The sequence below is a fragment of the Hyperolius riggenbachi genome, chromosome 10, assembly GCF_040937935.1.
Source record: "Hyperolius riggenbachi isolate aHypRig1 chromosome 10, aHypRig1.pri, whole genome shotgun sequence".
NCBI classification, from domain to species: Eukaryota; Metazoa; Chordata; class Amphibia; order Anura; family Hyperoliidae; genus Hyperolius; species Hyperolius riggenbachi.
In genome coordinates, this window is record NC_090655.1 from 281,842,489 (window position 1) to 281,855,965 (window position 13,477).

At 48.2% G+C, this 13,477-nt stretch overlaps 1 protein-coding gene across 1 annotated transcript in view; it reads left to right on the plus strand.

Annotated features, from left to right (window-relative positions):
- The window catches only part of LOC137537252 (uncharacterized), a 1,269,057-nt gene that overhangs the window by 119,466 nt on the left and 1,136,114 nt on the right, over nucleotides 1–13,477 (plus strand). Inside the window, exon 19 of the mRNA XM_068259342.1 lies at nucleotides 1,290–2,408. Within this exon, the coding sequence (XP_068115443.1) occupies nucleotides 1,290–2,408 (1,119 nt within the window). The remainder of the gene's footprint in view (nucleotides 1–1,289; nucleotides 2,409–13,477) is intronic.

Sequence of the window (13,477 nt, forward strand, 5' to 3'; positions counted from 1 at the left end):
AATAAGAATGTGTAAATGACACCACATTGTGTTGCAAACAAAGAACAAGCTGGCCCTTTAAAGGGGAACTTCAGCCTAAACAAACATACTGTCATCAAGTTACATTAGTTACGTTAATTAGAATAGATAGGTAATATAATCTCTTACCCACACTGTTTTAAAAGAACAGGCAAAGGTTTGTGATTCATGGGGGCTGCCATCTTTGTCATGGGGGCAGCCATCTTTTTGGTTGAAAGGAGGTGACGAGCAGGAGACACAGTTCCAACTATCCTGTGTCCTGATTACCCCTCCCAGCTGCACACGCTAGGCTTCAAATGTCAAATTCAAAATGTAAAAAAAAAAAAAAAATTGCACCAAAACAGCAGAACAAGAACAATAAAATCAGAAATCCCATCATGCTTTGCACAGCATCAGGGGAAAAAAGCCCGGGCAGTTTTCTTCTGTGCAGCTAAAAATGAGGCTTGTATAAGAGAAACAAAGTTCTGATGCTGTGAAACTGTTAAAGAAACACAAAGCCTTTTCAGTGCTGCTGAGTCGATTTTTAGTCCGGAGGTTCACTTTAAGAACTGCACCACAACGAAATAAGTCAAACCAAAAATAGCCTTTATTAGTATAATGTTATGACAGGATTAAAAACGTATTAAAAACAAGAACACCTGGATGTCAAAGGCTCAATGAATCCAATACTATTATGCTCCATATAGAATATATCTCGTACAGTATGACAGGTAATACATCCAAAGGGACAAACACAACTCCTGCCCTGGGGCGCAAGGTAAAGCTGAATGAGGGGCAGTGCTAGAGGTAGGAGAGTTTCTGCAGGACAAGGGACCGTGCACACTAAGGAGGTGGAAAAGAAAGTGCCAATAGAGGAGTAGCGGACCAGACACTGCCGGAAGAGGAGAATCGCCCAAAGCGGAGAGGAAAAGAATGGCAGCGCAGTGATATAATCAGGGAGGTAGAACCGCCAAACAATTGTGTAAGTGCGCGCTTACCGGTAAGGAGATGAGAGAGGAGCGCGAGCCACCAGTGTGATCACCAAGGTGCTGACTGCTTTCCATGTATGGCCAATGCTGTAGCTGTAGGGAGGGTCAGTGACATGCAAATAACTGTGACTTGTATGCTAATTATATGCAACGTTATGCAGCTGCTGCATTTGGTTAATTTCTAATCTGCATAAACTTTGCATCAACTTGGAAATATCAGCAGCTCACTGACCATCCCTAATGATAATTGCTCCTCCCCTCAGAATTCTCTAACCGGAAGTGATGATGTTTCTCTATTTGCAGCGCGGAGTCCCGGCATCAGGAACCTCTCAGAGACTCGTCTCTCTGTATCCACAGACTGTACAACGGATGATGATGTCACTGGACAAGAGTCTCCTGCAGATATCCTGGTGACCCCAAATATTCCCCCAGACTCCCCTCACCTGTCTAACCCTGAGGGGCCTCATACCCAGCACAGCTCTCCCCCTGCTGGAGGGTCTCATTCCTGTTCCATGTGTGGGAAATGTTTTGTATGGAAATCATATCTTGTTAGACATGAGAGATCTCACACTGGTGAGAAGCCCTATTCATGTGCTGAGTGTGGGAAATGTTTTGTACGTAAATCACATCTTGTCACACATGAGAGAACTCACACTGGTGAGAAGCCCTATTCATGTACTGAGTGTGGGAAATGTTTTGTGAGTAAATCACATCTTGTCAGACATGAGAGATCTCATACTGGTGAGAAACCCTATTCATGTGCTGAGTGTGGGAAATGTTTTGCTTATAAATCATATCTTGTCACACATGAGAGATCTCACACTGGTGAGAAGCCTTATTCATGTGCTGAGTGTGGGAAATGTTTTGCTTATAAATCACTTCTTGTCATACATGAGAGATCTCACACTGGTGAGAAGCCCTATTCATGTGCTGAGTGTGGGAAAAGTTTTTGGTATAAATCACATCTTGTCATACATGAGAGATCTCATACTGGTGAGAAGCCCTATTCATGTGCTGAGTGTGGGAAATGTTTTGATAGTAAATCACATCTTGTCCAACATTATAAATCTCACACTAGTGAGAAGCCATTATCATGTGCTGAGTGTGGGAAATGCTTTGCTTATAAATCACTTTTTGTCATGCATGAGAGAACTCACACTGGTGAGAAGCCCTATTCATGTGCTGAGTGTGGGAAATGTTTTGTAAGTAAATCACATCTTGTCCAGCATGAGAGATCTCACACTGGTGAGAAGCCCTATTCATGTGCTGAGTGTGGGAAATGTTTTGGGCATAAAACAACGCTTGTCAAACATGAGAGATCACACACTGGTGAGAAGCCCTATTCATGTTCTGAGTGTGGGAAATGTTTTCGGTATAAATCACAGCTTGTCACACATGAGAGATCTCACACTGGTGAGAAGCACTAATTCATGTGCTGAGTGTGGGAAATGTTTTGGGCATAAATCACAACTTGCCAGACATGAGAGATCTCACACTGTGGAGAAGCCTTATTCATGTGCTGAGTGTGGGAAATTTTTTGTACGTAAATCCCATCTTGCCAGACATGAGAGATCTCACACAATGTATTTATAAGTGCTCTTTTCTAATCTTTCATTTATGCTAGATGCACATGGCAGCGTATTGCATAGAATCCTGCGGACTCTCTCATGCTGCTCAGTGCATTGCTGTGTAAAGCCCCTGAGCTGAGGTGACATGATGAGATAAACACTGGTACATGTAGTACATAAAATGTAGGTGAATTTTCATGTTTCACAGATAGACCCAGGAAGGATCTCTATGCGGGATTCTGGCACAAGCTAGTGCAGAGTGTGATAATATGCAGCTCACTGTCAGTCATCACTGTGACTGGCTCCTCCAGGCATCTCCTGATTTCTCTACAGAATTTTATGGGTAACGTTATAGATCTATATTGTTACACCCTCACAGAGGAAGACTGGCAGCTATATTACCTGATAATACTATAAATATGACAGCAGCAAAAGGTCTCACTTACCAAGAAAGGTTAGATAAACTGGGTTTATTTAGTCTAGAGAAAAGACGCCTTAGAGGGGATCTAATTAACATGTATAAATACATCAGAGGGCAATATAATAGCTTATAGCAAGAAAATGAACAGCGCTACTTAAAAACAGGCAAGTGCCTACCTGCAAAAGAGTGCAAGCCCCACTTGTGGGATATAATACACACCGAGCATACACATGACCTGTCTACCACTGGAGGAGGATGTTAGTTTCCTGTAACAGCTTGCATGCAACCTATTAAGTACTCGTCCCTCCCACTGCGAAGAAGTCGATCCTTCATGGGAGGGGCCTAACACTAACTAAATCCTAACCTATGTATATGCATAGCCTGGGTGCGGCTAATCAAATAAAATCGAAAATTGCGCAAAAGGTGGATCAGCGCAACACCAGGCCGCCTCCGAATGGCCTCCAATCAGAGGTGTGCTGAGCCCCCCCCCCAGTAAGTAGCGCTGTTCATTTTCTTGCTATGTACTAATTTATTTTGTTTTTGGTCAGCTGCTCCCACTTAACAGCCATGCTTTTGGTGTATATGCAGAGCTTCTGTTTGGGTTCAAGGTGCGTTTGCAGTTTCTGGGGGGGCTCAGCGCACCTCTGATTGGAGGCCATTCGGAGGCGGCCTGGTATTGCGCTGATCCACCTTTTGCATAATATAATAGCTTGGCAGATGAGCTTTTTTTCCCTAGGCCTTCTCAAAGGACTAGAGGACATGATCTGCGCATGGAGGAAAAACGTTTTAGCCATTTATTTAGGAAAGGGTTCTTTACAGTAAGAGTTATTAAGATGTGGAATGCATTGCCACAGGAAGTAGTTATGGCAAACTCTATACCTGCATTTAAAGGGGCCTTAGATGCTTTCCTTGCGTTGAAAGACATCCATGGCTACAATTACTAGGTAATGCCTAATGATGTTGATCCAGGGATTTTATCTGATTGCCATCTGGAGTCGAGAACAAATTTTTCCCCTTTTGGGGCTAATTGGACCATGCCTTGTAAGGGTTTTTCGCCTTCCTCTGGACCAACAGGTGTATGTGAGGGAGCAGGCTGGTGTTGGAGTTGTGCTTTGTTCTCTGGTTGAACTTGATGGACGTATGTCTTTTTTCAACCCAAATAACTATGTAACTATGGAGTATTACAAGTCAGATGTATTCCCAGGTCATATTATACTCCAGCACAAATAATGCAGATACACCCCAATGCCTCAGTGCTGCACCCCAAATGTAAATTAGGAGATGATTGGATACAGGTGTTTGGGCTGGAGGTGAGATACAGGAATTCTGGGGGGGAGAGGGGGACAGGTTATTGTTATGTGTTACAGTCACTGCTATAGACACCCCAATGCCTCAGTGCTGCACCCCAAATGTAAATTAGGAGATGATTGGATGCAGGTGTTTGGGCTGGAGGTGAGATACAGGAATTCTGGGGGGGAGAGGGGGACAGGTTATTGTTATGTGTTACAGTCACTGCTATAGACACCCCAATGCCTCAGTGCTGCACCCCAAATGTAAATTAGGAGATGATTGGATACAGGTGTTTGGGCTGGAGGTGAGATACAGGAATTCTGGGGGGGAGAGGGGGACAGGTTATTGTTGTGTTACAGTCACTGCTATAGACACCCCAATGCCTCAGTGCTGCACCCCAAATGTAAATTAGGAGATGATTGGATACAGGTGTTTGGGCTGGAGGTGAGATACAGGAATTCTGGGGTGGAGAGGGGGGCAGGTTATTGTTATATGTGTTACAATCACTGCTATAGACACCCCAATGCCTCAGTGCTGCACCCCAAATGTAAATTAGGAGATGATTGGATACAGGTGTTTGGGCTGGAGGTGAGATACAGGAATTCTGGGGTGGAGAGGGGGGCAGGTTATTGTTATATGTGTTACAATCACTGCTGTAGACACCCCAATGCCTCAGTGCTGCACCCCAAATGTAAATTAGGAGATGATTGGATACAGGTGTTTGGGCTGGAGGGGAGATACAGGAATTCTGGGGTGGAGAGGGGGGCAGGTTATTGTTATATGTTTTACAATCACTGCTATAGACAAATGTGGGAAGCTGTTGCTGGAAATGATTCTGTTTTATGTAATAAAATAAATCCTATTGGAATGGAAAGCTGATGCATCTCCAAGTGTCTCTCCTGTGATTACAACATACATAAATCAATGTCTGCACTTCTGCTGATATCTGCTGGTGACAGAGCTTTCCTTGAGGCTGATATTGAGGAGGTGGAGCTAATAATATACAAAATACACAACCCCCCGGCATTGATGGCCTAAACGCTGCATTGTACACACAGCATAAGAAGGTTCTGGTCCCACACTTATTGCTGATGTAGAACTATGTGCTGGAATAGGAGGCACTGCCCCATCCATGCAACAGACCGAGTGCCCAAACTGCAACCCAAAGCCCACTTATTTATCACACAGTGACAACACAGCAATTTAAACACTGAGGTCTGAGATTAGAGAAAACTACTCATACATTAGACAATATCTTGGATGATGCAAGCTTGCCAGAGGTTCCTGTATCCACAACCACAAGGTATCAGGGCAATGGTCTGTAGTCCTCAGCGCTCACTGACAATGAGCTGCAGCCACCTCCTGCACAATATAATGACTAGTGGTCGCCAACACAGTCATGGGTCCATGAACACACAACCCCGGTACATCAACAAGCCTTCAAGTGACTCTGAAGTGATTAACCACTTCACCACTGAGGGGTTTTACCCCCTAACCACCAGAGCAATTTTCACCTTTCAGCGCTCCTTCCACTCATTCGTCTATAACTTTATTATTACTTATCGCAATGAAATGAACTATATCTTGTTTTTTCCGCCACCAATTAGGCTTTCTTTAGGTGGGACATTATGCCAAGAATTATTTTATTTTAAATGTGTTTTAATGGGAAAATAGGAAAAATGTGGGAAAAAAATTATTTTCCAGTTTTCGGCCATTATGGTTTTTAAATAATGCATGCTACTGTAATTAAAACCCATGAAATGTATTTGCCATTTTGTCCCGGTTATAAAACCGTTTAAATTATGTCCCTATCACAATGTTTGGCGCCAATATTTTATTTGGAAATAAAGGTGCATTTTTTTTCAGTTTTGCATCCATCCCTAATTACAAGCCCATAGTTTACTATTGACCACAAGATGGCAACAGTAACTTTTTATTTATTGCGACCTGCGAGCGTCCTTCCGGACGCTCGCAGGAAGTACAAGGAGGCTGTGAGTGTTTGTTATTTTTCACAATGATCGCGCTGCCCTTCGGAGAGCAGCGGATCATTGCGGGGCTTAGATCAACGAACGGGAATGGATTTTCCCATTCATTGATCTCCGGGCGAGCGGGCGGTGGCGTGTTTACTAACGGCGGGCGGCGTGTTTACGAGCGGGAGCGCGGGCAGCGGCAGGAGCGCGGAAAGTACGGATTTCTCCGTCCCTGGGGGTTAAAGGATGGAAAAAGGTACGGATAAATTCGTACGGGCGGGGGTAAAGTGGTTAATCAAATTACAGCTACTTACCTTAGAAGAGGAAAGGCTCTGATTCCTATAGAGCTTCCCCGCTCCTCTCCTGGTCTCCTCGTTCCTCTGCAGGCTTCTCCATTCAAATCCCCCGCTGCGAGAGACTTCAGAAGTGCATAAGTGCTCTCAAAGAGGGGCAGCTCTATACTGCGCATGTGCGAGAGAGCGGGCTAGTGCATGTGGGGGTGTGTGGGATAGAGCGTGCTAGTGCATGTGGGGGTGTGTGTGAGAGAACGTGCTACTGCATGTGCGAGTGTGTGGGATACAGTTTGCTAGTGCATGAGAGAGTGTGAGAGAGAGCGTGCTAGTGCATGTGGGAGTGTGTGGGAGAGAGCGTGCTAGTGCATGTGGGAGTGTGTGGGAGAGAGCGTGCTAGTGCATGTGCGAGTGTGAGAGAGAGCATGCTAGTGCATGAGCGAGTGTGAGAGAGAGCGTGTTAGTGCATGTGGGAGTGTGTGGGAGAGAGCGTGCTAGTGCATGTGGGAGTGTGTGGGAGAGAGCGTGCTAGTGCATGTGCGAGTGTGAGAGAGAGCATGCTAGTGCATGAGCGAGTGTGAGAGAGAGCGTGTTAGTGCATGTGGGAGTGTGTGGGATAGAGCGTGCTAGTGCATGTGCGAGTGTGTAGGATAGAGTGTGCTAGTGCATGAGCAAGTGTGAGAGAGAGCTTGCTAGTGCATGTGTGAGTGTGTGGGATAGAGCGTGCTAGTGCATGTGGGAGTGTAGGAGAGAGCGTGCTAGTGCATGTGGGAGTGTGTGGGATAGTGTGCTAGTGCATGAGCGAGTGTGAGAGAGAGCGTGCTAGTGCATGTGGGAGTGTATGGGATAGAGCGTGCTAGTGCATGTGCGAGTGTGTGGGATAAAGCGTGCTAGTGCATGTGGGAGTGTGTGGGATAGAGCGTGCTAGTGCATGTGCGAGTATGGGGGAGAGAGCATGCTAGTGCATGTGGGAGTGTGTGAGAGAGAGCGTGCTAATGCATGTGCGAGTGTGTGGGAGAGAGCGTGCTAGTGCATGTGCAAGTGTGTGGGAGAGAGCATGCTAGTGCATGTGGGAATATGTGGGAGAGAGCGTGCTAGTGCATGTGGGGGTGTGTGGGATAGAGCGTGGTAGTGCATGTGTGAGTGTGTGGGATAGAGCGTGCTAGTGCATTTGAGAGTGTGGGAGAAAGCATGCTAGTGCATGTGCGAGTGTGTGGGATAGAGCGTGCTAGTGCATGTGGGGGTGTGTGGGAGAGAGCGTGCTAGTGCATGTGTGAGTATGTGGGATCGAGCGTGCTAGTGCATGTGGGAGTGTGGGAGAGAGCATGCTAGTGCATGTGCGAGTGTGTGGGAGAAAGCGTGCTAGTGAATGTGGTAGTGTGTGGGAGAGCGTGCTAGTGCATGTGGTAGCGTGTGGGAGAGAGTGTGCTAGTGCATGTGGGAGTGGTTGGGAGAGCGTGCTAGCGCATGTGGGAGTGTGTGGGAGAGAGCGTGCTAGCGCATGTGGGAGTGTGTGGGAGAGAGCGTGCTAGTGCATGTGGGAGTGTGTGGGAGAGAGCGTGCTAGTGCATGTGGGAGTGTGTGGGAGAGAGCGTGCTAGTGCATGTGGGAGTGTGTGGGAGAGAGCGTGCTAGTGCATGTGGGAGTGTGTGGGAGAGAGCGTGCTAGTGCATGTGGGAGTGTGTGGGAGAGAGCGTGCTAGTGCATGTGGGAGTGTGTGGGAGAGAGCGTGCTAGCGCATGTGCGAGTGTGAGAGAGCATGCTAGCGCATGTGCGAGTGTGAGAGAGCATGCTAGCGCATGTGCGAGTGTGAGAGAGCATGCTAGAGCTTGTGCGAGTGTGAGAGAGCATGCTAGAGCTTGTGGAAGTGTGTGGGAGAAAGCGTGCTAGTGCATGTGGGGGTGTGTGGGAGAGAGCGTGCTAGTGCATGTGGGGGTGTGTGAGAGAGAGCATGCTAGTGCATGTGTGAGTGTGGGAGAGAATGTGCTAGTGCATGTGCGAGTGTGTGAGAGAGCATGCTAGTGCATGTGTGAGTGTGAGAGAGCGTGCTAGTGCATGTGCGAGTGTGTGGGATAGAGCATGCTAGTGCATGTGGGGGTGGGTGTGACAGAGCGTGCTAGTGCATGTGCAGTACGGAGCAGGCACTGTTATGGAGCTGTCAGGCTCCCAAAGACATCTGAAGCCTAAAGAAGCAGCAGAGAGGAGTCTCTGACCCATTGGTTGGAGGCTGCTAACAGGGGGAGCCAGCGGGGGAACGAGGGCACCGGGAAAGGAACAGGAAGTCTCTATAGGACTCAGAGCCTTCACTCTCCTTAGGTAAGTATATGTTTTTTGTTTTCTTTAATCACTTCAAACTCCCAGTAAAACACAATGCACATAAAGTGCTCAGTGCAAATTAGTGCAGATCACAGGAGAAAACTTGCCCACTTCTCCAATTCCTGACCAGGTTTCAGCCTTATGTTGTCATCGGGGGATATATATTTAACCGGTTCAGGACCACAGGCTTACACCCCCCTAGTGACCAGGCTATATTTTACAAATTAGTGCTGTCAGGAATATACTGGGGTGCTTATGATGTAAGGATAATATTTTCATTTGCCTGTTTGACTGCTATGTACTGTACTTCAGATGCGTATGTATGGGTCATCATCTGGCTTTGGGGGAAGCTGTACTTTTCTGTGTGACAGTGTGGAATACAATTACCCTCAGTTCCTCGGAGAGAAGGGAGCTAATTAGAAGCCCTATTGTCCCATTATACCAATCAGGACATAGTCAGGGAACTTCAAAGACCTACTTTTGCATCTAAAGAGGACTTCAGTGAATAATGATTGGGGTAATAAGACAATGGCAGAAGTGAAGTGTGTTGAAGTCCTTGACACTTGAAACATTTACACTTCTGTTGAGGAAGTGAAGAACTGTAGGCTAAGTCAGGAAGAGTAGCTGCACCAAAAGTTGGCATGTGTGTTAAACACTATTTCATTGTGAGGAAATTGAATTATTGCTGGAGGTGCAAGCTATACCCTGTAAATTACATCTATTGGAAGTCTTTTCATGTATGTGGGCTATTGTACATGTTTTGCAGGTGGATGTTAGATCTCTGGAGATCCAATTATGACTGAGGATGTAATTAAATCTAGCTTCCCCCCGTCCACACAGGCTTACAGCCTCGAGGCGAATATTTCATTATAAAAACCAGGGGACATCTACCTCAAATCAGTTCTCTTCTGACGGTAGCTGCGGCTGGTCTCCTGGCCTAAGCTAGTGGACTCCTGGTCTAGCCAGACTGTGTCCGTCCACACAAAAGTCCACGATTCTTCTATCTGGATCCCTTTATTTTGGTAAGCAAAATCGCTTTGTGTGTTATCTTTGTAACTTTTATCTTGTAACTATTTTTACTTTGTTTTTTGTAATCATTTGTATATATTAAGTTCTGCATTGTTCTATGTTTTTATGGAATATTAAATCATTATTTAATAAGCTTGACTTCTGCTGTACTAAACTAACACTCATAGCCTAGAAGAGACTGAAGTGTAACCGTGTATAAGTTCATGCCTAGTTGTATGTTTGAGCAACACTACCGCATGAAATTGTAATTGCATTGTGTGTGGGGGCGTTTGTCATACGTTGGCCTAAGCGCGCAGCTGACCCAACGTACGAACAACGCCAGTGCGAGTAGCGACAGCAGAGTGGCTAACAGTATCGTTCGGAACGACTGTTAGTGGGTCTTTGCTTCACGACAGTGTAAGATTGCAACTGTGTGTGTGTGGGTGCGTGGCGTTCTCGTATTTGGCCTAAGCGCAAAGCTGACCCAAATACGAAAACGCGGAGTGCGCGCTGAGGACTCGACCGCACAGTGGAAGTGTCTAGCGAACCGCTAGTGGTGGCAGTGAGAGGTGTTCTGAGGGGTCCCAGCCTTGTTTTAGCTTGAATAAGGCTGTTCCCCGCTTAATCTGGTCAAACCCGCAGTCGGGAACCGTATACGCAGGCGTGCCGCGGGCCGGTTCCTGACATAATTGGCTGGCAGTGGTGGGATCGTTTAGTACATTAGTACGCAGTTTAGCTCGCTATTCTGAGTACTAAAGGCTGGAAGCTTGCTAGAAGCAACTAGCCTACAGAAGTCTACTCGGTGCAGAATCTATATACGTTTTTTTTTGTTCAAAATTACACACGTGGTATTTTGCTTTCCCTTCCCCCCCTTTTTTTTTTCTTTTTATTTTTTGCAACACGATGGCTCAGAAATCATCCAGCTATGCAAGGCAAAACAAAGAGATGCTACTCAACCTGTGTGAGCACAGAGGCATCGAGACGGTGAGCGGCCAGACGAAGGAGCAGTTGGTTCGTGCCCTCGAGGAGTATGAGGCAGAGCAAGCCCGTGCTTCAACGTCAGCGGATGCAGCTCACGACACGCCAGAGGAGGAATCGCTCCCGCCACAGAATGCGAGTGGAGACGATGTCCTGGACGATCCACCGAGCAGGGAGATGCCATCTCCGGAAGCTGATCTACAGCTACTGAACTCGGCTGATCCTGAACTGCGCCTAAAGCTGATCCTACTGCACCGACAGGCAGAGGAGGGGATAGCTGAACGGCAACACCAGCTGGAGCTGGCTAAACTTCAGTAGCAGAACCGGTCTGCTGGACCCGCAGAACGCGAAGGTGAGCGAGTCCATCGAATCCCCTTGGATAAGTTCCCCGCTATGGAGAAGGACTCTGACATAGACACTTTCCTACAGGGGTTTGAAAGGACTTGTCGGCAGTATGGGGTGCCCCGTGAGCAGTGGGCAAGATACCTCACACCAGGGCTGAGAGGCAAGGCCCTGGAGGCGTTTGTGAGTCTCCCCCAGGAGGAAGAAACAGACTTTGAGGCAATTAAGAAAGCCATCATTGCGCGATACCACCTCACGCCAGAGGTGTATCGCAAACGTTTCAGGACAGTGCAGCGAGGTCCTAATGACAGCTACCTGGATCATGCTTGCAACCTGCGCACTGCCTTCCAGCAGTGGCTAAAAGGACTGTCAGTTAAAACCTTGGATGCCCTGCAGGAGCTGATGATAAAAGACCAGTTCCTACACACTTGTCCTGTTGAGGTCCGGCTGTTTGTGCTGGATCGAGAACCAAAGACAGTGGATGAGGCTGCGGAAATGGCCGATGCCTACACCGCCCATAGAGCACCTGAGTCCCGGAGGACTACTACGCCCAGCTGGAGAGGAGAACAGATGGCTAAACCTGTTTCACCCAGCACCCAGAGGAGGCAAGCACCGCTGTCTCCTGGATTCAAGCAACCTGACACTCGGAAATGCTTTGTATGTGACAGGGTGGGTCATATCAGCACGACTTGCCCAGAGAGGAAGAGGGAGGCCCCAAAATCCAGTGAGGCCTCAAACGCCAGTGAAGTCCCAACGGCTTTGTGTGCTACCAGGAATGCCACTGGCTATGCAGAGAATCTGCAGCTTGTCACGGTTGGGGGTACAGTTGCCACTGGGCTGAGAGACACTGGAGCAGAAGTGACTCTCATACATCCCCAGCTTGTGAACCCGGAGCAGTACATACCTGGGAAAATGATTGCTGTCAGAGGAATTGGGGGTGTCACCCCAGCCATACCCACCGCCTTGATCCACCTGGATTGGGGGGCCGGCAGCGGATTGAAAGAAGTTGGGGTAACCGACAAAATCCCCACCAACGTTTTGCTGGGTACTGACCTGGGACGGTTAGTGGCCCGGTATGAGCCTGCTCCAAACCCTGTGGAGCCCGCCTCCCCAGCAGAAGTTCAGGACTCTTGCAAGGTACTGTTTGATAATGCTGTGCAAGTGGGGAGTGCTGGCGAGGCCCCAGGGGCTATGGACTGTGTGCTAGGAGCCAGCCCTAGTGAGTCTCCAGTGCCTAGGCCTGGAGTGGGACATGTTGATACAAAGAATGCAGAAACTGATAATGTCATTTATGACGCCCGGACTATCGATGCGATCGATGCAGGAACTGTTGATGCTACTTGTGAAGTGCTGAGTACCACTGTGTATAATGCTGCAGGTAATGTTGATGTTTTATGTGAGGGCCCAAATGACCATATACGTAGGGCTGATTATGCTGATGTCACCTGAGTTGTGCTACATAATGCTGTGTGTCATGTGGACACTCCGTCAGCTGCAGGAGTAACCAGCGGCGCTCGCTGGGCTGCAGCAGGTGGACTGTCCACTGAAGGGGCAGATGGCACCAGGCCAGATCCTCCCCCTTCAGATGGTTTCAAGACCAAAGGCGATGTGATTTACGATGTGTGTAATGTGGGCGCTCCCTCGGCTGCCGTGGTAACCCGCAGCGCTAGTGAGTCTACAGCACAGGGACTGTCCACCGAAGTGGCAAATGCTGCTGGGTCAGCCACATCTAATTCGGAACCTGGCCCTGAGGGCCCAGGAGCCTCTCCGTCTGCAGCCTTCCTGGAATGTGTGACAGGCAGCACTGAGCTCTCTGGGGCTGTTAGATTTGACAGCACCCGGGAAGAGCTCAGGGGTCTGGCCAGCAGGTCACCAGCTGGGGGGGGGGCGGCTGAGAGGGCTCTGGGAAGTTATTCCCTCGGAGCTGTCCGAAGGGGAGGAGGCAGACCGGCAGAGAATCATTCCCCAAAGGGACCGAGAGATAGCTCCTGCCACTATAGAGAAAGTGCGTGTAGCGACGGTTGGAACCCTCCCCCAGCTGCAGCACTGTCTCTATGGTCGCGAATTCACGGTCGTCACTGACCCACATTCCCCTGGTTGGCTACGTCAGGTTGCCAAGGGCAATGACACATTGCAGCAACCTGACCTAGCTTTCCAGTCCTGTAGCTTGGAGCTAAGGAATTACCCCCCCAGGCCCGGCCGTCAGTGTCGGCTTTGGCAGGACGATTCGTTAGAATCATCTGCCGGCGCCATTTGGAAGAGGGGGCGTGTCAGGAATATACTGGGGTGCTTATGATGTAAGGATAAT